The sequence below is a fragment of the Nipponia nippon genome, unplaced genomic scaffold, assembly GCF_047370975.1.
Source record: "Nipponia nippon isolate SJK-2023a ecotype South Korea unplaced genomic scaffold, ASM4737097v1 scaffold_10, whole genome shotgun sequence".
Classification (NCBI taxonomy): domain Eukaryota; kingdom Metazoa; phylum Chordata; class Aves; order Pelecaniformes; family Threskiornithidae; genus Nipponia; species Nipponia nippon.
This window is the reverse complement of record NW_028262291.1, coordinates 17,924,382-17,948,465: the sequence shown is the minus strand read 5'-3', so window position 1 is coordinate 17,948,465 and position 24,084 is coordinate 17,924,382. Positions and strand designations below refer to the sequence as shown.

General features: G+C 51.5%; 1 protein-coding gene across 1 annotated transcript in view; it reads left to right on the top strand.

The window, feature by feature from the left end:
- The first annotated feature begins 5,016 nt into the window (after positions 1–5,016).
- The window catches only part of CD81 (CD81 molecule), a 34,795-nt gene continuing 15,727 nt past the window's right edge, over positions 5,017–24,084 (top strand). The window contains exons 1-2 of the mRNA XM_087745761.1: positions 5,017–5,145; positions 16,068–16,182. Of these exons, the coding sequence (XP_087601887.1) occupies positions 5,080–5,145; positions 16,068–16,182 (181 nt within the window). The 5' untranslated portion in view covers positions 5,017–5,079. The remainder of the gene's footprint in view (positions 5,146–16,067; positions 16,183–24,084) is intronic.

Sequence of the window (24,084 nt, the reverse complement as noted above, 5' to 3'; positions counted from 1 at the left end):
GGTTTGGAGCTTTTTTTTAACTTTTTTAGAGTTTACTTTTTTGTTTTGGTGGTGCAAGGCTTGGGAGGTAGATAGCTTCTTCACAGAGCTGCCTGCAGCTGGCTGCTCTATAAACGACTGTGCATTAGCATGGTGCGCTGCTGAGCACTCCAACCCAGCCCGTCCTCCTAAGGAGGGAAGTCATCAGCCCTATTCATAGCGCTTACACTCAATACCGGCATGTGACACCGATACATGAACTGAATTTGTGCAAATTAGTTTTACTTATTTATACAGCAGCATTTTATAAAGAGCTGATAAAGCCGCTGAGAGTCTTTGAAACGCAGTTCTGGTACTTCATGGACTGTACAGCAAGTAGTACAGCATGCCAAATGAATATACAACATCTGAAATCACACGTAATCTTGGGAAACAGTATATGTTACCTTGACTCTGTGCCACGGTGGTGGTTTTTTTCTTCCTGTACATTAAGGTCAAAGTTTTCACACGTACGCAGCTGAGCTGCTTAAAAAAAAACAAGCAAAAAGATCTGGACAAAGCTTGAAATCCTTTTCCACTTCCAAGTTTTGGAAAGGACTTTTTTGGTATGGCCAGATGGGTGAACCAAGTTTAGACTGTAACTGGGAGCTACTTGATGCAGGAGATGGTGGGGCTGTGCCCCTGCTCCCCCTGCCAGAGCCACAGCTGTACCTGAGCCCTGGGCAGCACGTGGCTCCAACACAGCCTGAAGGAAGGTCCCAGGAACAGGACTGAAAAGGTTTATTTCTTATTTTCCATTTTTTTTCACTTCTCGACAGAAGAGAGAAAAAAGGCAGAAAGCAAGAAAAGAAAAGCAACAGTGACCGAAAAAAAAAAGCAATCTTGAGCTCCCTGGAAGTAGTTTCAATGCCAACTTTGTGGCAGTGATTGCAGCTGGGATTGCCTGCTCTCCAGTGCACAAAAGTTGATTTGAGAGTCATTTTCCTTAATAGCCAGTGGGACCACTGCTGCCAAAGGCCTTATCAGTTTGCAGCTGGTTCCTTCCTCTCCCTCGCACAGACTCTCCAAGCGGCACCTCCGAGAGCTTTTCTGGAAACAGCCACCTAAGTGCACAAGAGGCTCCTCGGTTCATGTAACCTCCTATCTTCAACCTCTCCATTAGGTTGGGGGGGAGGGATATTTTTGTTTTCATATTTATAGCTGGAAAGGATGAAGATGTGGAAAAAAAGATGTTGTGGGATGCTACGTGAGTGAGCAGCTTCGGGATCCTGCTGTTATCCTTTGCATTGAGGAGCAGGAGCCGCACAGGATTACAGCTATTGCTATAACCAGATGGCTCGTGCTGATAATTTGGGGTAGCAGTGACATGCATAAAGAGCCTCATGAACCTCTGGCTTAGTTGGTAAGGCTGGATGAGTGAATGTGGCTTAGAGACAAAGCGTTTATGCATCCATTGCAAGCCCGCAATCGGGGATGTACTCAGCATAAGTCACTGGGGAACGGGGCCAACTTCTATTCATCCCCAGAGCGCTGTGGGCTGTTACTGAGGGGCAAAGAAGGGTTTGATGAACACGACGGAGCCCTGGACCAACTCATCCCTGAGGGCAATGGGATAATTTTGGAACAAGTTGCCTCATTTTCAGCATACATGTGTGCTTACCTAACAGCACACTCATGCTTACGGGATACATGGCAGGGAAGACTCCAGGGAGTGTGAAAATGTTTGGCTCAGAAGCTGCTCCCTGAAATGCTTTCGCTAGAGGAAAGTGCCCAGGCAGAAGGAGGGCAGGTTTCCACATACGACGCTGCAGGCAGGTGCTGAGTTCATATTTAGCATGGTAAGGTCCCGACCTTTGCTGGAGCTGCTCGCTGCTGTCTTTACCAGAAGTCCTCTTACGCTCTGATGATGTGACTTACCGTCCTGCCCTTAGAAGAAGCGAATGAGCTTGCTGGAAGCATAATGTGGGGTGAGAACAATTTATATTTCTAGGGATGAGCAAGTGGGCCAAAGTGGTTTTAGGCCACAAGACTGGGAAATTTCATCGTGCTTCTGTTGCCCAACTTCGGGTTTCTTTAACCAAAATTTAACTAAAATTTCTAAGCCATAATGTGAGGCTTACTTGAACTGTCAACACGTATGACCCAAATCTCTTTGGTGGGCAGCCCTGAAGCCCCCCCAGATGCTCATGCAACCCAGTAACCAAGGGAGAACATCCTGCGTGGTTCTACTGAACCTGATGGAATTGCTTGCAGTAATAAAGCCACAAGCTTAGGCTAAAAGTGTTCAGCAGATCAGAGCTTAGGATAAGATAGGAGGGGGAAATTAATAAGGAAATGTGTGCTGGTTTTGTCTGGAATAGAGTTAATTTTCTTCATAGTAGCTAGTATGGGGCTATGTTTTGGATTTGTGCTGAAAACAGTGCTGATAACACAGGGATGTTTTCGTCATTGCTGAGCAGTGCTTCCGCAGAGTCAAGGCCTTTTCTTTTTCACCAGTGAGTAGGCTGGGGGGGCACAAGAAGTTGGGAGGGGACACAGCCGGGACAGCTGACCCCAACTGACCAAAGGGATATTCCACACCATATGACGTCATGCTCAGCATATAAAGCTGGGGGAAGAAGAAGGAAGGATGGACATTTGGAGCGATGACGTTTGTCTTCCCAAGTAACCGTTAACGTGTGATGGAGCCCTGCTTTCCTGGAGATGGCTGAACACCTGCCTGCCGATGGCAAGTAGTGAATGAATTCCTTGTTTGGCTTTGCTTGCGTGTGTGGGTTTCACTTTACCTGTTGAACTGTCTTTATCTCAACCCACAAGTTTTCTCACTTTTACTCTTCCAATTCCCTCCCCCATCCCACTGCAGGGGAGTGAGCGAGTGGCTGTGTGGTGCTTAGTTGCTGGCCGGTGTTAAACCATGACAGTCCTTTGTGGCGCCCAATGTGGGGCTTGAAGGGTTCAAGATAACGACAGGTTTGATTGGAATGTGCTAGATCAGTTTTGTAGCTGTTATTGCTGTTTAGCTATTAATTAACAGACTCCTGTGCTTGCCATGGGCCTTGCTTGCCACACTGTATATTAGAGTCTAGGGCTCGTTAGTGGCTGTTTTTTGCTTTCGCTGCTTGCTGTACTGCTTATAATCTTACTCTGCTGTCCCAGGGAACATTTTGATAACAGCAACAGCCATGTGCCTGGGCTGGCAGATGGCCAGGGCATCGCTGCTGTTTCTGTGCCCCAGACAGGCTGGAACTCCAGTACGAACTCCAGTCAAAGGGAATGTAACCTGTGGATGAGTCCACGCGGGAGCAGGACACTCTGAAGCATCTGTGGCTGTGGATGAGCCCACGCCAGAGAGAAGTGTCTGTGGCCATGGTTATCTCTGTGCCACAGCAGGTATACATCTGAAGGGATTGTGGCCCAAGGGTAAGTAAGTCCACACTGGAGAAGGTACACCTCAAAGCATCTGTAGCTGTGGATAAGTCCATGCTGCAGCAGGTACACCTTGAAGCATCAGTGGCTGTGAATGAGGTCATGCTGGAGCACCTCAAAGTGTGTGGCCATGGATAAGCCCACAACAGGGCAGGTACTCCCCTGGAGGGACTGCAGCCATGGGTAAGGACATCCTGTAACAGTGGCAAGGGGAGGAGTTCATTGCAATGTTGAACCAATGGTCTGGTCCAAAGGGACCAGGGTGGAGATTGCAAGAGAAACGCCTTTAAATCGTTGTAACCCAGGATCTGAGTTGCAAGTTATGGGAATCACTATAGCAGGAACCACCTGAATCAATGGAGGTCAAGCCTTGCAAGAAGCAGTGCAGCAGAGATGGCTGAACGCCTGCCTGCTGATGGGAAGTAGTGAATGAATTCCTTGCTTTGCTTGTGCGCATGGCTTTTGCGTTACTAATTAAACTGTCTTTATCTCAACCCACGAGTTTTCTCACTTTTACTCTTCTGATTCTCTGCCCCATCCACCCGGGGGGGAGTGAGCGAGCAGCTGTGTGGGACTTAGTTGCTGGTTGGGGTTAAACCATGACAAAATGCTTCTCTGAATTTCAAACTGTGAGTTTTAATGTAAAAATCCTTTTCTCTTTTTTCGTTTTTGTTTTGGTTTGGTTTGGTTTTTTTTTGGGGGGGGGGGGTCCCGTCATGGACGCACCCTAAAACTTCTGTATATAGAAATACAAATCCTGCTGCACCTTGGGCTGCCTGGTGAGGTTTAGGAAACAGTAGTGAGGTTTAAGAGATGGTGTTCAGGTTTAGGAGATGGTGGTGCCACAGCCCCCCAACACCCCTCCCCGTGGCTGCCAGTCGTGTGTAGGAAACTCTTTGTTGTGAGCTGCCCCCGGTGGGTGGGGAAAAAGAGGAGAAAAAGGGGAAAACCAACAAACACACACAAACAGAAAAAAAAGGAAAAAAGAAAAAAGAAAAAGGAAAAAAGGGGGAAAAAGGAAAAAAAAAGAAAAAAGGAAAAACGAAAAAAGAAAAAAAGAAAAAAGGAAAAACGAAAAAAAGGAAAAAGAAAAAAGGAAAAAAAGAAAAAAAGAAAAAAAAAGGAAAAAAGGAAAAAAGGAAAAAGAAAAAAGGAAAAAGAAAAAAGGAAAAAGAAAAAAAGGAAAAAGAAAAAAAGGAAAAAGAAAAAAAGAAAAAAGGAAAAAGAAAAAATGGGGGGAAGGAAAAAAGAAAAAAGGAAAAAAGAAAAAAGGAAAAAAGAAAGAAAAAGGGAAATAAAAGGAAAAGAGAAAAAAGGAAAAAAGAAAAAAGGAAAAAAGGAAAAAAGAAAAAAATTAAAAGGCGGGAAAGAGAAAAGGAAAAAAGGGGGGAAGAGAAAAGGAAAAAGGAAGAAAGGCGGGGAAGAAAAAGGGAAAAAGCAGCAGACGGCGCCAGGTTTCGGGAAGGGGTGGGGGTCGGTGTGTGCCGACCTCCCGTTCCCGGAGCGGGGCGGGGCCAGGGCGGGGCCGGGGCGGGGCGCGGGGGCGGGGCGGGGCGGGCTCTCTCCGCCCGCGCCGCCGCCGCCCCAGCCCGGCCGCAGAGCGAGGGGAGCCGCCGCCGCCGCCGCCGCCGCCGCCGCCGCCGCCGCCGCCGCCGCGTCCTCGCCCGCGCCGCCATGGGGGTGGAAGGCTGCACCAAGTGCATCAAATACCTCCTCTTCATCTTCAACTTCATCTTCTGGGTGAGCCCCGGGGCAGCGGCGGGGGGCTGGGAGGGGGCTGAGCCACCCCAGCGCTTTAAATAATGGGGCTCCAATATGGCTCGTCTGCCTGCGCCTCTTTCTCGCCCCCCCCTCCGCCCAGTATTAAGACTTGCTGCCTGGGATATGCCTTAGGGGTTGCTTTTTTGGGGGGAGTGGGTGTCTGCTTATCCTTGGCTTTTTTTTTTTATGCATGCATATATGTATTTATTTATTTGCACATGCGTATCTATTGATATATATTTTTATATCGAGATATAGAGAGCGAGACGTTTATACGCCTCCTTTCCGAGCGGAAGGCCGGCGTCCCCGCCGGGGGCTGCCGCTCCCCAACCCCCTGTTGCTGGGGGTCTGCGCCGCGGAAAGCGGCGTTTCTCAGCCAGCCGGGGAGGGAGGGAGGGAGGGATGCTGCCCGGCGGAGGGAGGAGAGGCGCTGGTCCAGCCGTCCGCCGCAGAGGAGCCGGAGGGGAGAGGGTGTTCAAAAAAAATACGGGCGATCGAGGCTGGTTTTGCTCTCCCGGCCCCGAGAGCGGGCAGGGAGCGGACGGGGCTCGGCGCCCCTGGCACCGCCCTGGGCGCCGGCCTCACGCCTGCCTTTGGGTCGTGCCCAAGCTGGGGACCGCTGCCTCCGCCGCCTGGGAAGTTATTTTAGGATGCAAATTTTACCCAGGCTGGAGAGGTTGCCTTTCTTGAGAAAGTTTCTCATGAAATAATCCATCCAGACATGCGGCTAATTTAGCAAAAAGCGGCGTATCCCAGTTTCCCTGCAAACCGGGTTTGTCCCGGTTAGAAACAGCCTCCGGCAGCGAGGGGCTGGTGTGGCAAGAAACGCTCTTTCCCCGCTCCTGCGCCTGGGAGCAACAAAATGTGCCCAAGCAGGCTGTTTTTTTTAAGTAGGCTGGTTTTTTTAAGTAGGCTGTTTTCCATTCCCCAAAATCCTTGTTTTTTCGCAAGCAAGCCCAGCCCCTCCCCACGGAGGCAAGGCACTGCTTGCTGAGCGCTGGCTGTGTGGTCAGGATGCGCCTCTTGTCTGACACTCCGCTCTCTTGATGAGGAATTTGGGTTTTTTCTTAAATGTTCGCTTGTAACAGCGAACGCAGCAAGGAGGGCTGGAGAGGTGGGGAGGGGAGCGGTGCCTTCCAGAGCAAACCCTGCCTTGGCACTGGGAGCTACTCTGCCCAGCTGGAGCCTCTGCCTGATGCCTTCTCCCCAGGGGTGTGCGGTGAAGCTCCTGGGGCGTCCCTGCTTCTGGGAGGTGTAGGACTTATGGCTTTGTGGGAGCAAGCACTGTCAAATCTGGCCTGATTTCAGGCCTCTTTGCCTTGTTTCTGGGTACAACACTGACCAAGGGAGAGATGACTAGCTCTGACGACAACGGTGTTAATTGATACTTGGTGCGTTGCCAGTTGCAAGATGAATGCTGGACAGTCCTGAGTATTTTTTTTTTTTAACCTCTTCCTCCATCCTTAAAATGGCAGGACGGAGGCGGGTAGGCTCTCCTCTGAAGTGTTGTTCCTTCCGAGTTATCATGCTTACGCTGGGGCTTTTTCTTCCCTTCTGGTCCCAATTTCCTGCCATTCTTGTCGCAGAAGCCGCCGGGTGTGGATGCGAGGGAGGAAGGGTCTCCTGGGCGGCAGGAAGGATGCAGGGGGCTTTGCACAGCCACCGCTCCTGAGCGAGCTTGCTTGCTCACCTCGGTGTGCGTTTGCAAAACAGCTTATCTTTTATGAATGGGCATTTTGCTTCCGAGGGGAATAGCTGGTCCATTTAATTTCCCTGTTAGGACTTCTGGTGCCTTACCCTACCCCTTGGAGGGAGCCTGATGCCTGCTCACTGCGAGTATTGGTGGGAGATGCTCCAGCTCCTCCCAAGGAGGGGTGTCTGTGAGCTGGGACCCACCGGCTCCCCAGAACACCTCCCAGCGCGGGGCTTGCCTGCGGCCAGTCCCTTCGGACCACCTCTTGTGCAGGTGGGGAGCCTCGGCTTCGTTAGAATTAATGAGGCTTTCTGCGCTGCTGGCCAGCTGAAGCATGCTTGAACACCAGGTCTTACAGTTTTCAAGCCCTTTTGTGTTGTTTTTTAAACCAGTAGTCGAGAAGAATTTTAGGTTTACCACCAAGTGAACACGGTTCGCAGCCAACCTTGCATCCCCAGCTGGGGAGGGATGCCTTGGTCGCCACTGTAGCGTGAAGGTCCGTTTTATGGGGTGGCATTTAAAGGCTGGACGTGGTGCCAAGCACCCTTGCTGCAGAGTGGCCGTGTCGGGACCCCGGCTCTGACCCCAGAGAGGTGCAAGACAGGGCATTTGCAGCCCTGTGGTCCTGCCAGCTGGTTAGCATGCAAGGGCTGCTGGCCTCCTCACGCTCATTTGCTTATCATTTGCCTTGCACCCAGCCAAGGTCGGGTGCTGTTGATGAAAACAAGCAGGAGGCAGAGCCCGAAGTTTGGCAGACGCTGCGTCGTGCTGCGTTGGTGGTACCCGTTACTGCGTGGTTTGACCGGTGCGATGGGCAGTCCCAGCTCAGCCTGCGGCCTGGAGCGAGGCTGGGCTGGGCACGAGGCAGGGTGGAGCTGCTTCTCCATCCCACTCTCAGTAGACGGCCAGACTTCAACTGCTCTCCTGAATTATCCGAATCCGATAGCAGAGCACAGCTCATGGGGCTGAACTGACCACCGCTGGAAAGAGTCCCTGGAGAGGCCAAAGGAAGCCAGAGAGCTATTTTAAAATGTAATTAAACATAACCAAGGAGAAATTGGCTTGCTCGGAGAAGGATCGCCCAGCTTATTAGCTGATACAGCCCGTGGCAGCCTTCCAGGTCTAGAGCACCGCTGACTGCCCTACCAGAGAGGTGTCTAATTAAAAGGCAGAGCTTGCTCCTCATGCCATTTTCCAGGCAGCATGTAACTCTTTCTCTCTTGCTTGTGTTGAGGGGATGTGGCGCAGTTGGGGTGCAAAGGGGAGGAAGGGCAAGAGCTGATGGAAGGTGGAAGTGAAAGTCTGTCTCTACAGTGGTGGCTGGAAGGGAAGGGGTCAAGTATTTTCATGTGCAACGCTGGAAAATCTGTTGGCTGTCCCCTGGAGTCCGCAAAGCATTCACAAAGATTTGGCTTTGGTGATGGTGGAGGGAGGTGGCAGCTCTCTGTGGTGGTGGTCCCATGGTGACAACTCTGCTGAACACCTCATGACCCTCTTGCTGTGACGAGGAGGGCAGCTGGGTACTGCTATTCACAGGTTTAAACAGAGAATGGAAGAGCTGGTTGTTCCTGTGGCACGCAGCTCTGAAGCACAGGTTTGAAATGACTCCCTGGATTCACAAAGTGGCTTGTATTTTATTTCGGGTGCAGGCTTGCACTGCGCACTGCTGAAATGCTATTAGTGATAGCGGCTAGCAGGCCGCTCCGCTGCGGAGTGTGGGGTTTGGTTATTGCTCTCCCTGGGAGTCGCAGAGAGCCTTGCGAGCAGCAACGATGTAATGCAGGCCCAGCATCTTCCACCGACTTTGGGTTCGGTATCCTGGGATGATGTACAGGCAAGTGTATTTCCATGTGTGTTTGACCCTGCAGCTAGTTAATACCTGTCTCTGAAGGGCAAGGGAGAGGTTTTCTTAGTAGGCTTAGTACCTGGACCCAAGTTTTCCTGCTGATGGCTCTCTGGGATGTGCTTCTGGGTGCTCTGTCAAGTGAACACAGACCTGCCATCACCTACAAAACCTCTTCTGAAGTCTCTGCATGCAGAAGGTTATTTAAGCAGGTCTTTTGAAAAGACCAGTGCCCTGCCCTGCAGGGGTACCCAATTTCGGTTAATGGGCTGGGCTGCAGTCGCAAGGAGGGAGCATCGCTGGTGGCTGGAGGGGGGATTGCTCTGTTTTCCTGAGTTATTCTGCTATCAACCACTGTAATGCCTATCTCCTGCAAGAGCATTGACCCACAAATGATGCCTTGAGAAACACTTTGATCCTGTACTGTGCAAGTGCCTTTCACTGTATTATTAAAAAGGAAAAGCAGTTGTATTACCATTGTAGTTAAATGCTTAAGTATGGGGCCAAACTAATCTTAAAGCAATATCTGAAATTGTTTTCCTCTCCGCTGAGGGCAAATTAAACCCTGTTGGTAGATGTCAATGTATAGTGATACTTCTGTCTGCAGTGGGGATCAGGCTGCGGCAGGCGGGGAGCAGCCTGCAGGCTCGGTGCTCCCCGTCGGAGGACCCTGCTCCTGGATTTTGGTGCTGGATTCCCGCTCTCCTCCCATCCATCAAGCTTTATTTGGCCTCTCGCGTGCTGCTCCTCTGGGAGTGTTCCTCTGGAGCTTGTTTTGAAAAGCCCTGCAGTGTTGTGGGGCTGGTAACTATAGGCACCAGCGGAGAATTTCACCCTGGCCGGCAGTTCTATTAATAGCTGCTTCTGGAAGGTGGCGGCGGCTGCGCTGCTGGGCGCGGAGCACGGGCTGCAGGCTGCCTTATTCCTCTTGCCTGCAGAACACCGGGCTCCTTGCAGACGCCCTTTCTGCAATTCCCAGGCAGGCCTTGCCTGCAAGCTTTCAGCCTGGCCTTTGGCAGCCGTCGAGCGCGACTGCTGTGGAAGGCAGCGGAAAAACCTCGCCTGCGCTTTCCAAGAAGAGTCCTGTCTGTTGCTGTGGTTTGCAAGTGTCTGTGCCGAGCTCAGCAGAGAAGCTTTTATGTTTGTGTGGCTGTCAAACTGTAACTGTGTGTGTCTGATTTAAGTCACTTCCCCTGCTTACAACTCCCGAAAAAGTCTTGCGGAGATCCTGACATGTTGGTACTCTGGGGCATCCCACAGTCCACCCCGACAAGCAGCACAGGGGCGGTCTGTAGTGCTTCTCACCTTAAAATTTTAAGTGAATTATTGTCGTGAAGTCCCGCCATCATAACATGAAGACTGTTGCAACATCAAAGTTCCTGTGTTCGTGGGCTGCCATTCAGCTGTCAGGCCCCTGCTGCACCCCGAGCCCTTTCAGCGCTTCCGCAGGGCGCATCTATTTGCAGGGGAAAAGAAATTCAACTTCTGCTTTCCAGAAAGCAAGGTGTAGGGTGCGGGCAGGCTCGGCGCTGCCTGTACGTGCGTGCCTGCCACCAGCTGTCGTGTGCTCCTCACCTCGGTCCTCGAGGTGGTAGTGCAAAACCTGTAAGGTCATAGCACGCATCTTGCAAGGGCTTGTATTGCCCTTCCAAAAGTAATTTCCATCAAGTTATAAATCTCTAGCCCGTCGCTTTTTCCCCCACTCATGCTAGGTGCAGTGACAAAATGATGTTTCGTTATTTACTCTGCACATATTGGAGACTATGATATCTGCTGCTCCACCTAGAGACCCACAAATGACCTGGGAGCAAAGCATTCAACCCCAAATTTGCAATGCATTCCTGGCCGTGTGAGGGGCTTCTTGCGTGGCAAGATGCTTCAGCCTTGGCAAGTCATTTTGTCCTTATGTGACCCAGTTCCCCACGCCTAAAAGGAGGGGGATTCAGTTTTACTCCATCTCAGCTGCTTTGCAGGTTGTGCTGGAGAGGAGCCATGGGGACCCCTGCTTGGGCTCCCCGAGGGGGGTGTGGGTGCCGCCCCCTCAAAGGGCTCAGCTTCCAGGCGGTGTAAGGGAAGCCACAAGCCTGTGCAGCATGGAGACCTGTTAAAAATCTCTAATCATCTACCTGAATCATAAACCAGCTGAAATTGGTTAAGCTTTCTTGGCAGCATCCTGCTTCTTGTAAGTAACTGTGGCATTTCACAGGCGTCGCGGCATGGGCTCCGCCGCCAGCGTTTTTGCAGCAAGGCAGGAGCTTCTCCTGGCACTCGGGCTCGTGCAGGTTGGGAAGCAGCGTCCTGGTGGCAGGACCGGCCGTGGCTGCGGGAAGCGACGCCGCTAAAAATACATCATTGTGCAACTGCTGGCACCTCCGCTTCCCTCCTCCACTGGCTTGAGCTGCAGGATGTCTGCTTCGCTTTGACATGCCCGGCAAGCCGCCCTATAGCCAGGACTCCTTCCTCCTCCTCCCCTCCAGGAAACCTATTTTGTAGAGGGACAGAGGGAAGGGAGCAGAAGGAAGAGGGCTGGGGGCAGCGGAAGGGACTGGGGGTGATGCACGTCCTGGCGTACGCAAGTGTCTGGGGAGCAGCAGGCGAAGGTGGGGGCAGCTCAGATATGGGGTGCCCTGCATTAAAGGGGGGAACGGGGCTGTTCCTTTCACCCCTAAATCATTGGAATTTCTTGTGGAGGGGAGGAGTGACTAAGCTGTGAAAGACGGGCTTGTTCCCTTGCCCCACAGCTGGATCTGGGAAACTTTAGGGTGAACGGCATATCGGTCGGTGAGGCTCAATCCAGGAGGGAGCCCCACTGCATGCACAGTGGATGGGGCAGCAAACTGGGGCTGCACACCCGCCATCATGGCGATGCTCAGACGGTGATACCCCGTCACGTGGGGTACCTCTCAGGGGGCAGGGGGGCTGCCTTTTCTCTCCCCTAGGCAGCATCCGATGGGGGCTTCCCCCCGCCGTGCTAAGCGGGAATGGCATCCCTGCGAAAAGCAAGCTTTGGGCAGGCAGGATCCAGCTGGAAAAGTCTGGCTGTCTGTGGAAGAAGCAATAAATCTCTGGAAGCTGGAAAATAGCGGTAAAGAGGAAACGCTGGAGCCTGCCGCGCCACCTCTGCTGTGCCGGCTGGCTGCCTGGGGCGCGATCTCCGGGGTCAGCCCCATCCTGGGCAGCACTAGTGATGCAGCGGGGATACTGTGCTGTGGACTGGGTGCCCCACTAGGCTCGCAGTGGATTTTTGAAGGGGCAAGGAAGATGGAGGAGGTGTTATTTTCATGGAGGGGTTGTTTTCTTTTGGGATTTGGTGAGGTATGTCTGTGGGATTTTTTTTTTTTTATTTAAACAAAGGCATACAAAAGCGCAGGTAGGGGAAGGTAGCAGAATGAGAACTTAAAACAGTCCACGGCAAAGGGAAGTGCAAGTGTAAAAGTAGCTGAGAAAGTTAGTAGCACTTAAAATGCTGGAAAAGTATCTGGATGCTCTGAGTCGGAGTCTGAGCAGTTGCTTGTTTCAGCAGCATCCACCTCTGCAAGCACCTTCGTGTCAGCAGGGAAAGGGCTGGCCTGGGGAAGTCGGCTTGTGGAAAGCAGATCTAAGAGTGATGCAGTGCTGGCGTTGAGGAGGTTGCGGCTTTTAGATTATTGCTTTCACTAAAGCAGTCCCCAAAAATTTAAATGGGGAACTGTGCTGGGCACTTGGGGTATATCTGCAACGAGTGATGGCCCCAGCCTCTGAAACGTTACCGACTCACTAGCTGGAGAAGCACAGAGCAATGAGGTAACCTGCACGAGATCACGGATACCTACAGGGGAAAAAAAAGGGGGATATTTCATGTATGAGGATATGCAGCCCGGAGACCAGTGTGATGCTGCCATTGGTGGCTGGAGCTTTTCTGGCTCTGGTGATGGCAAACAGCAGCGATTGTAGGATGGGGCAGGAAGAAAATACCGAGCTTATATCTGGAACAAGTTGTGTTAAAAATGAAATTATCCCAAGCACAGTGGAGTGGAAGCAGGGTTACTGTGGCAAGCCAGTGAGGTTTTCTCCCTCTTGTCGTCTTTCCTTTGGGAAGAAAGATGGCTTAATTATGTTCTGAGCTTCCTGGTGATGGAAGGATGTATGGTTTTCATGGAAAAATTTACTCATCGTAGCCTAAACCCTGTTTTCATTAGTAAGCGAACGTTGCTTTCTGTTAAGAAATCCAGCTGCTGTTGGATTAAAACTTACATTCAGAGGTTCTCTGTGCTCTGTTAAAAAAGCAAATGGAGTCAGGCGATGCGGGAGGGACGGACGGACAGATGGATGTGGGGTGTTCCTGAGGTGCATTGGGGCTGACACTGGGAACATCTGGAGATGGTTCAGCTGTAGGCAGACCTCACCACTGGGGTGGCTTTGATGAGTCAGCTATCCCTTCAACTGACGTTCCCAAATGATTAAGAAATATTTTGAGGATAGCGTGCCTGCTTTCAGTTCTGTGTCGGGCGTTTGGGGGCAAATTTGATTGGAAAGCAGCTGCCGCTCCTCGCGCTGGTGTGCCCCCAGCCTCGCCGTGGGTGGCAGGGGGTGCTGGGGTGGGTACCGCGGAGGGTGATGTGCTGGGGCAGAGCAATGTTTCCTTGCAGAGGGAAAACCAAACCACAAAGGGCTGCAGTCTTTTCTTCACCTCTCCCAGCCAGCACAGGACCCCCAATCTTCCTCAGGGTCTCTTCTCCCCTGGGTGCCGCTGAGAGACCTTTACTTTAAGAGTGGCACTGATTAATTTGGGGACATTCTCCTTCTCCCAAGAGGATAAGCATGGGCTTCGTTATGTCCTCAGACAATGAACAAGCCATGCCAGTCTGGATTTGAGTAACTTTCTGAGAAGCCATGAGCTGCCTTATTTGGAGCTGGATTTGAGCACAGACCAGCTTTTGTGACTTTTCTCCCTAGCCCGTGTTTGGAGAACCTCAGGCTCTCCCAAGCGCAAGAGGGATGAGGGACCGCGCCGGTGGGGAAGTTGCATTGGTTGCTGTGGGAGAAGTGTTAAAAGCTGATTATTTTGGTGGCAAATTGGAGAAAGACTTGTAAAATCTTCCCTCCCTCTTCAGGGAGTTGGTGGGGATTTTCTCCCTCTGGTAAGTGGAAAAGCCCCGAGCTCAGCTTGCCCTGTGAGCTTTGCACAAATTGTGTGTTTGTGCCCCAGCTTTGACGGCACCCCTGTAAAAATCTCTTGGCTGGGATTTGCAGAAATGAGCAAGGAGGAAAACCACTAGCTGACCTCCTGAGAGGCAAAGCTGGGCTCCCCTCTACAGCCTCTCTTGCAGGTCCCAGTCCTCCTGTGTTCACCAAGGCTCTGCTGCGCTTGCACAGCTGGAGACTTCGCACTTTCACTGAACAAAGTCTCTGTTTTTTTTAATGTGACCTTCATGGTGCCTCTCGTGCCTGTAGTTGACCTGACTCAGACCCTTTTGAAAAAAATTGTTTCTGCTTCTGTACCTTTGGTAGTTATTGCCCCTTTTTTAAGATGAATAACTTCGAGGATTTAGGACACTCAAAATGAAATTGGCATTTGAACAGGTGCTATTGAATTCTTAAGTGTTTTGTTGTTTTTTTGTTTGTTTTTTTGTTTGTTTTTTTTTTTACATGTGTCTCTATTTTTTTTCCCCCTCTCTCTCATGGTTTTAAATGGAAGGGGGGGTGTCATGGAGAACACAGCAAGTCCTGCTGGAAATGCTCTGGCTTGAGTTCCTCTCAGTGACACTTCTCTGCTGCAGTGCCCCTGATTTGCACCCAACCTCCGCTTCCATTCCCAGCCCCTCCCTGAAAGAGAAAACAGTGAGGAAGTCAGTCATAAAACATCCCATTATTTGGACATAAATATTCCAGTGGTAAGCTGGGTTGAAGCTCCATACGCAGAACATCTCCTCCCATGTTTGAAGCACGTTTTTGTCCTTGTCCTGGGGGCTCTGTCGTGCGTGTCTGTGTGCGCACGTGCGTGTGTGAGTGCTCCGCTCTTCTGCTGGACAACAACATGGGCGAGGCAGTGGTTTCAGCCTCGTGGGCTCGCAGAGCTGCTCAGCTCTGTTGAGCATCTTCATGGTAGCCTCCAAAAGCGGTATGATTGTGCCTTGGCCTGAACCGAGGCTTTGCTCTGCTTCAATCCCTGTATTAGGATGTTAAGGAAAGCCGTACATGCCAGGGGAGCGGGAGAGCGCGGTCCCAGCTCACAGCCCACCCACGGGGACCTGGGTTACGGTTTCTATTTTTCTGTCGCGTTATGAAATTAAATGGGCAGTGAACCGAGCAGTGGACGTGATGTCCACAGGGGTTCCCGTGCTCATGGGACACCTTGGAAGAAGACTAGATATGAATCAAAGCGATGCTGTGAGGGCAGCTGGTGCGAATCCTTGTCTGTGCCCTCCTGATGTGGGACATCCCCGAGACCCATGGGGAGGGGAGTAATGGCATATAACATAAAGATGCTGCTGGAAATGTTACCAAGTCCCACTGAGTGTGGTTTCTTAGTCATCTGTGTACTCTTAAACACCATGCTAAATGTCAAGATGTGGACATTGTGAAGAGTGTGTTTTGGGGGGGTTGGAGGAGTTTTGGATCCCCTATGAGTGGGTGCAGCAGCAGTTCAAAGCCACGATGTCTCTGCTCTTGCTCTGCATTACTCGCAGTTTTACTGCCTTTTGGTGTAGTGTTGGTTGGACAAGTCTCCCCTGAGGCAGAGCAGCTTTTGGGGGTGCAGAAAGCTCTGTCCCACTAGGTCTGCTCAGACTGGAAGCCTGACCCTGGATGGGAAATCATGTGCACATGAGACTGGGAGCAGAGGGAAAAACTGGTGGTCCCCATGCTTTCTGAGCCACAGTCTCCCCATCCTTCCTATCCAGTTCTCAGCAGATCAAACAAAACCCTGTGTACATCACAGAGAAACGAAATGGGGTGATAACAGCCCCTTGGGAAAAGGGAGTAATTGGTGCTGATCCTAACTTCTGTTGAAAAGCTCTCCTAAGAGCCTCAGTCACACATCTCGTGCTTCTTGGGTAATGCTGAGCCTTCCATTTTAACAGAGTAATAAAATAGCTCTTAGGAAAGAAATCACCTGCAGAACTGAAAAGGGCTTTGCCCATCCCCAGAATGAGGGGTCTTCTCATAAAGCAGGGAAGATCACGTGGCTCACATGATATGAGGTGCAAAGCACATTGCAGGGGTGGAACGATGGTTAGGAAGGATGTTCTTGTACGTGAAAGGAGTAAATACGAATTTGGAGAAAGGTGAAAAGCAAGCCTCCTGCTCCCGCCTGAAAACGGCTGCTCCAGGTCCGGCGTGGCCATAGCAGTGGATAACCCCTGCTTCCCTCTGCTTTCTCCCCAGCTGGCCGGAGGCATCATCCTGGGAGTGGCCCTGTGGCTCCGGCATGACTCGCAGACGACCAATATTCTCTACCTGCAGCTGGGGGACAAGCAGGCCCCCAACACCTTCTACGTCGGTAAGTAGGTCTGGGGGTGCTGGCACCGCTGCGTGGGCGGCATGCCCCAGGGTGGACTGTGGTGTGCCCAAAAGCAGGGCAGAAACCTCTGGGTGAGCAGCAAGGAGGTCAGACTAAAAATACCTCCCGCTCCCCCCATACTCCCCAAAATATCCCCTGCCGTGCCAGTCAAAGCGTTCACTAAATGTTGGCTGTGGCCCAAGTGCAGAATCCAAAGTCACGGTGGCTAAAAGTGCAAAAACACATGTCACAGCATAGCGGGTTTTCTCCGGTGCCGTTCTCTGCTGCAGTCTTCCCCAGAGCATGTTTGGGAAGAGCGGGGACGTCTTGGAAGTGTGTCTCGTTTCCTATCCAAAGGGATATAAAAGTAGCCGACGGAGCGGCTGGCAGTGGAAAGTGAAGCTCGTCGAGCTTGTGACTCATGTTCTCCAGGAGGGGCAGGTGGAGCCTCTGTGTGTTATGGTTAAGCTTAGCATGATTTGTATTAATTTGACAGCATGCTGGCTTGCTGGAAGATGAAAACCCCTATTTTTGCCCTGTTCTCCAACAATCCCTCACGGACGAGGGGGAGCAGCTTGCAGGGGGAGCTGGCTGCCAGGCAGGGGCCGGCTTGGAGTGCAAGCTGCTGGAGCTGGGGCCAGGACCTGTCTGATCCAATGTCCTGTTCTCACCTGTAGCTGAAATTACCTTCTGGAAAGGGTTTTCCTTTGGTTTTCCATGCTTGCCCATGAAACGGCATGCCTGAGCCCTCTCCCTGGCTGTGCCTGGTTAGAGTAGATGCTCCTGCTATAAATAGAGTGGGTTTTCCTCTCTCGCTGTCTCCCCTCCCCTGCCTCACACCCAGAGCTGTATTTACAGCATTTCCCCTTTGTAGATTTTCAATTTTTAAAAGAGAAAAGGGAACTTGAGAAGTTAAACTCTCTCCTTCCCAGGAACCAGCCTAAACATCCTCTTTCTTCTGGGGGCCAACAACTGATATCTCCCTAGTTAACACATTTCTCCCAAAGCCCGGGGGACTTGGAGCGCGGGGGTTGAGTCCTCCCCTCCCGCCTGTTGGGCATCTTTTGCTCTTCCACCCCTCTTTGTTTTGTCTTTGTCCTTGGCCTTTGCTATTTAGAAGGGAACAAACCACGGGTCCCACCACCGTGCTGGCTTTCTGATGCTCATGAACGGCCCATGATTTGATGCTGGCTGTCTTTTTAGAGTTATATTCAGCAACAGATCAGCCTGGATTCCTTCTGGCGGCTGTAATTTCCATGCAGTAATAACAGCAGAGCATTTCTTTCAGCTGCTGCCTCTCCCAGCCAGCCCTCTGGAGTCTGAAGGCTGGGATTTCTTTTTGCTTTTCCTTTTTTTTCCCTTCCCCCTCCCCCCCCCCAACCAATACTCCCTCCTTTTTCTCCTTTGACATCCAACATACACATACACACGATGTTCCTGCTTCGGGAGCGGGAAGCTCTTGGGGGTTGGCCTCCAGAGCTGGGTTTTCCACCCCTGCCCCCCTTGCAAGCCACTTTTTGGTGTCTGGCACGGAGCGCTGGTCCCGGGATCTGTCAGAAGCCTTTTAAAGGCTGGCCAGGCTTTGCCGCAGTGCTGCAGGACAGGGGGAAGCAATAAAAACTGTCAGAGGAGGAAAACTTGTGCCATGGGGTTTGTACTTGGTGAGGAGGGGGAGTGGGAAAGCAGCACTTTGGTGTCTCCTGGTTTCTCTGTCTCCTTTCCTCTGCCCCAAAGTTAAAGCTGTTTTGTAAAGACTGTTTTCCCAGGGTGTCTGTATGTTACAGGAGAGAAAAAATAATTAACACAGCTGGTTGGTGCGTGGGATTTGATGGCAACAGGGAAGTGGGGGAAGGAGGATGTGGGGAGCAGCAGGGCAACTACCAGGGTACCAGGCCTGATGCTTATTTGCCTTCAGCCTGCTGCAGGGCTTAATCTCTCCTCAGAAATAAGGCAGGTTTTCACCACGGCAAGCTGACACTCAGAGCTCTAGGTTGCAGCTCCTGTTCATGGATTGGGCTTCCTCTGGGCCCCACTGCAGAGTTTGCTGCTGGCGAAGGGGAGAGCTGCTTGGGACGGAAAGGGTCCGGCCACGCAAGAGGAGACGAGCAGTCCTTGCTCTCAGCTTCCCCTGCAGCTGGACGGCCGCAGGCAGCTGCTCTCGCAGCCCCCGCAGGCACAGGCAACCATTCCCCCACTCACCCATCCAGCCTGCGAGGGGGGAGCTCCTGGGGCTGGGGTTTCCTGCAAGCGGTACTGCCCCCTCGGCACATTGGCACTGCATCCAACGAGTCGTCTTGTGGGCTGGCTTGGGAGGGTATTAAATGAGCTCTTGTTCGTGGGCTTTTCCTCAGCACGGCTCCCAAACCATCTGATACCCTAACCACTTGTTGCAGTCTTGGCTTTTGGCACTTCCATTTTGGCTGTGGACCCAACACTCCAGTTAACTGCTTCAGTGCTGTAAAGGCCAGGCGGTACCAGGGATGGAGATAGCTGGAGCACTGTAGTTTCATGCTTTTGTCACTATAAAGGAAGATACTTGCTCTTCATCTGAGCTAGGCTTATGGTCTAATATGCATTTATTTGCTTTATTTGTAGTTGAAAAACTAAAATCCTTCTTGCCTCTTGCCCTTGCATAACACTGCGTCTGAAGTGCTCTGCGTGTCTGGAGGCCAGGCAAGGTGTTGATAGCAGGTCAGAAAACATCCTTCAAGATAGCTAGAGGCATTGATAAGTTGGATGCTAACACCTGGTGAACCACTTCTTAGGTATTTATCGACCCTACACATAAAGTACCATTTTTAAAAAAAACAGAACTCTGATTCAATGAATTATGAGAGCCCATGGGAAAAGGCTGAGCTGGTCCATCTCTGCAGATACCGGTACAAACAGGAGCAGTCTGATCTCTCCATAATAAGTTGGTGCTGTGGTGTCACTGGTTTTAAGAGCCCCTGGTGATCCTGAAGAGGCAGGTGACACTGGACTGCTTTTGCCCCATCTTGGTGAGATGATAATGAAGATAATGGGACAGGGGAAAGCCAGGATCCCCATCCTTCAAGTATTTGGTTATCTGATACCCAGAGCCAGCTGTTGTGGGTGAAATGCTTTCAGCAGGGTGGGGAAAAAAAACTCGTCTCTTGTTAAATCCCCACCCATGGATTTCCCATTTCGCCCTTTGCTGGGCTGCCTGTGCGCTGGGAGCATCTCCGGGCGCTTATTGCCGCTGCCCGCCCTTCTCCTGCTTTCCCTGAAGCTGCCCGGCGAGGAGCGGAGCGCGGCAGCCGGATGGTCTCGGCTTCGCTCTTGCCCGCCAGATCCAAAATAGGAAATCTGCGTCCAGCTGCTCACAGCAAGTGACAGGGCGACACAACCCGCGGCTCTAATTAGCTTGTCCCTTGGAGCAGGGCCAGCGGCGAGGAAGAGCCCAAAGGCATCCAGAGCTGGGGTGCGGTTTTCCGTGTAGCTTTGGAGGTGAGGAGGGGGATGGGTTTGCTCTTTAGTTTTTTCATGTTTTATTAGTAAATCCTCTGCTGGCCAGTGTCTCCTCCCCGGAGCACGGCGGCACCTTGGGAAGGGTGTAATGTTTCGGACAGGCATGCAGTGGCGGGTTAAACTTGGCCACTGAGGCTGCTGCTGCCACTCCCTTTTTCCACCGTCCTGCTGGGTATCGCTGCCCCGATAGAAAGGTAACAGGCTTTTTTTATTTTTGGTTTTTTTTTTCCCTAGCAACCAGGCTGATGATTGTGGGTCCGGCTCCCAGGCAGGTCAGGAAGCAAAGCCTGTGGGAGACAAGGGGGGAACAGCTGGGGGCAGCAGTGGCTTTGGGCTAATTTTAAGGCGGTGAGCGTGCCTGTGACGCGGTGTGCCGCGGTAGCGCTGGGTGGGAGACTGGCTGACGGGAGCACAGGCTCTCTAACGAGGTGAATCACAGACTCCCTTCACCCTCCTGCTCTGTACAAGTACAATCCAGGATAATAATTTCTGCCCTGGAAATGAGTTCAAGCTGCTTTTTACGCAGACTGAGCTGGAAGAAATGGGCCAGAAAGCAGAGGGCTGCTTTGAAATTTTTCTCACAAATCAGCACACAACGGAGTTGAACTGCAATCGCGTCTGCATGCTTGTCCTTGAAGTCAGCGCAGCGTCCATCGCTGTCTGTCCTCGGGATTTTTGGAAGTACTGTTGTGAGGCTCAGGCCTCAGCGGGGTCTGACCCTTGCGGAGAGGAGGGACTGCCAAGTGGCAGTGTGTACATGGGTAGGGATTGGGACGCCTGCCTGAGGGACGCTGTACCTACGGCATATGAGGATGCTTCAGCCAATCTTGCCGTGGGTCCCAGATGTGCCCAGCAGTGCAGAGCATCCCAACACATCATCCAGACTGACTTGTGTTGGCCAGGCAGTCACGGAGGAGCTGTCCCTTCTATCCATAAGAGCAGCTTTTTCTTAATTAGTCCTTTCAGAACTGCCTTGGACAAAAAGCAGTGGTGTTTTTTGTTGCAGAGGGGGTTGCACTGAGCTCTGGTGTGGTGCACAGGCTGTGGAAGCCAGCAGTGCCACAGTGAGCACGGACCTGCCGTGAGCAACGAGGAGTTCTTGGTTTCTCTTCATGTTCCCACCCTTGTCCCCATCCCTCCAGAAATATTAGGCATCTTGCAAAGGTGGCGCCAACTTCTGTATATTGTGGGATTAGATTCAACAGCTAACCTTTTGCTAAACTTATTGTGAAAGGGCTAGAGAACAGCCCAAGAGTCCTGGGCTCTAGGTCCTGTAATAAACACTGGTGGGCTTTTACCACCTTCTGTTTTGGTGTGAGGGGCCGCAGCAATCCCTGCGGATGCACACAGCTGGCTCAGCACTGGGTTCTTCTCTCACCCATTTGTGCTCTACTTCTTCAAGGCTCTGTGTGTCGGGATGGTTTACCAGTAGAGACACGAGCTGTGGCCAGGCTTGCGTGCTTGGGAGTGGAAACCAAGGTTTGCATTTGGCCTTGAGCTACAGTGAGCAAAATGGATTATTTAAAAAATAATATATATGTGGATTTTGTTTTTTAAATAGAAGTACATGCATTTTTCTCTCTTGGAAATAAACTTATTTACAGTTAAGGACAATTTAATTATTTAATCCCATAAGGGAAAAAAAAAAAAGGCTGATATTTACTGGTTCTAGATTTTCCTCTAATCGCTTTCAGATCAACTCCTTCAATAATAGTGGAATTCTTTTTAAAAGAGTAGTTTTGAGGTGAAACACTTTGTCAGTACTTCCCTCTAAGTATCTGGCTTACACCGTATAGCTGACAATACAAACAATCTTTTTTTTTTGTATTGTTTTTTGTACAATTTGTATTGCAACTTGTATTTAGCTGTAATTCAGTCTACCTTCATTGTGACCAGCTCCTAAGATTCATTTACTTGGCAGACTAAAATTGGTTATGACTTAAGGCCATAAATTGGTGCCATCGGGTTATTTTGGGTTCAGATCTATCCAACTACAAATAATGTAGTTGTCCTCCTCCCTTGTCCACTCCCGTTGGCTCTGCCACTGGGGACCTGTGCCAAAGGTGGCTGCTTGCCCTTCAGAGCTGTTTAAACCTGTAGCTTTGACAGTTTTCCTCTGAAAACCTGTCACATGTTTAGGCACGCAGAGTCCACAAGAAATCCTCCAGCGGGATTTGGGCTCTGTCAGTGGGTGAGACCCCAGGACACATAGAGATGTCCAAAAGTGTTGTGGGCTGGGGCAGCAGAGGATGGGCTGGCCCGTCCAGCCTGGGTCTCCTGTGCTGCGTCACCATTGTCCATCCCAGTGCTGGAGATGTGCAGCAGACCTCCTCCCAGCTCTCAGGCACGCTGACGTTAGGAATCTAAAGCCTCCTTCCAGCGTTTCCCACGTAGGCAGAAGAGAAGAAATCTGACTGTGGCATCTCTGTGTGGAGTCTGTTTGGGTATGGGTGTGCACACACAAGGACATTGCTTGGGGTTTTCTCCACCTCCCCTTTGCTTTTCTGACAGAGGGGTGTCCTTTGCTTCCTTCTTGCCTTGTTCTTGCAGACAAGGGCAGCATGTACAGCCTTTCATCTCCCCATGTGAGCCATGCAGCCTCAGGAGAGCTCTCCATGCTTTGTGAGACTGTTGCTGCATCTGGAAGTCATTAGCAGCCACAGAGCAGCAATGTTTTTGTTCGGAAAGGGGGTGGAGGGGAATGGAGGGGCTTCCTAGTTGTCGTTTTCCAACAGACCCTCTCTTTTTCTGCCCCTTCTCTCTAGCCCCACTTCCAAGAAAGCACTGTTGGCTCTGCTGGGCCAATTCTACTGGGCAGCTAGACAAAAATGTCCAGGAGACCGTCCCTCGCTGGCTGGCTGGTGCAGCCACCCCTTTCCCACTCCCACCCCCGTCCTGGAGGGACCTTCCACTCCCTGCCTGTATCTTGTACCCAAGTCACAAGGAAGCATATCGTAGTCTGGACTTCTTGGTACAGAGAGGGTATTCTTCCAGGCTTCGTGGTGTGGCGTAGGAAGGAGTCTCCCTCCCACCACTGTCTGATGGTCCCACCCTTCCCTGCAGCAGGGGTGGTGGTGAGCCCCGTGATGTTCAGCCTCTCCAGGCCAGGAGCCACGGCAGGGTAGGCACCGCAGCCCGCCCTCCCTCCTGCCGAGGCTTGCAAAACTCTTGGATGTGCAGAGTCTCCCCCCGGGAGCCTGTCTGTCGGGAGAGTAAACACGAAAATCTCTCTTCCCTCTGCTCTCGGCCCCTTTTTAAAGCGCATCCTGCAGAGAGGGCAGGCACGGCTTGGAGAGCCGCCTGGGAGAGCCGCCTGGGCTTCCTGGGAAGCATGGTGTGGTGCTGGGGGTTTTTCTTTTTCTTTTTTTCCTTTTTTTTTTTTTTTCCCCCTCTGTTTTGTCTTTTGGAAACATTGCCATGGTGACCTGGGGGAAGAGACTGGCTTCCATTAGCTTAATGAGTTAAAGCTGCTGGGAGAGGAGCGAAATGGGGGGAGAGGTAGGGTGCTGCCTGGGAATGGCCATGCCTGGAGCTCCACAGCATCTCTGATGGGGATGGGGGGGCACGGGAGGAAGGCTGGCCAGGGCTGGCCCCGCTCCCTGCTTGTTTTAGAGGGACTCTGCTGTGCTTGTTCCTCCTTTTATTTGTTTTTCATTATTTCATTTTCTTTTTAAGTCTGTCTTTTCTACTTGTTTTTTTACTTCTCAGCAGGGACAGGACATGGGTTTTACAACCCTGCAGGCACCAGCTATGCTGCTTTAATGCCAGAGCAAGTACTGACATTGAATACTTCCTTTTTCTCTCCCTTCCCTGCTCCCAGAACTGAGCATCCCGCTTCCTACCTGGCCTGGAGGCAAAGGGCCCTCCGTGGAGGTATCATCCATGTGAGCTGGGAGCTAAGCTGGTCTCTTGGCTGCTTTTTTTTTTTTTCTTTCCCACCTCGCACCATCCAGAGTGACGTGCTCACTGACTGTTGGTCCCCTGGGTCTGATCTTTGGGGGCTTTCCATGTGGCTAAAGCTTTAGGAGGTCCCCGCAGCCCAAAGCAGCACGTGCCCTGGTTGTATCAGGGAAGGGGGGGATGATGTTTGGTCCATTGCTGCTGTTTTTTCTGATGCATTACATCCTGATGTTCTGGAGTGAAGAGGTGCTATCACGGTTGCTGTGCTCCTGCTTTGAATTCAGACAGGACCCTGAATCTTTCTGTAACGAGGAGGTGAAACTAAGACTGGTTGGCCCTCTTTCCAGAAGCTTTCTGTTTAAAGGCTCTATCTCAAAAGGAAGATAGAGGACTCCAGGCAATATTGACAGCATCTGTCCGTCCCTGCGAGTCCTCCCGTGACTTCCCCAGCTCCAGGATACAGGTCCTGCAGCTCACGGCTTGATTTCGCAGGCAGCTGGTTACATGTGGCAG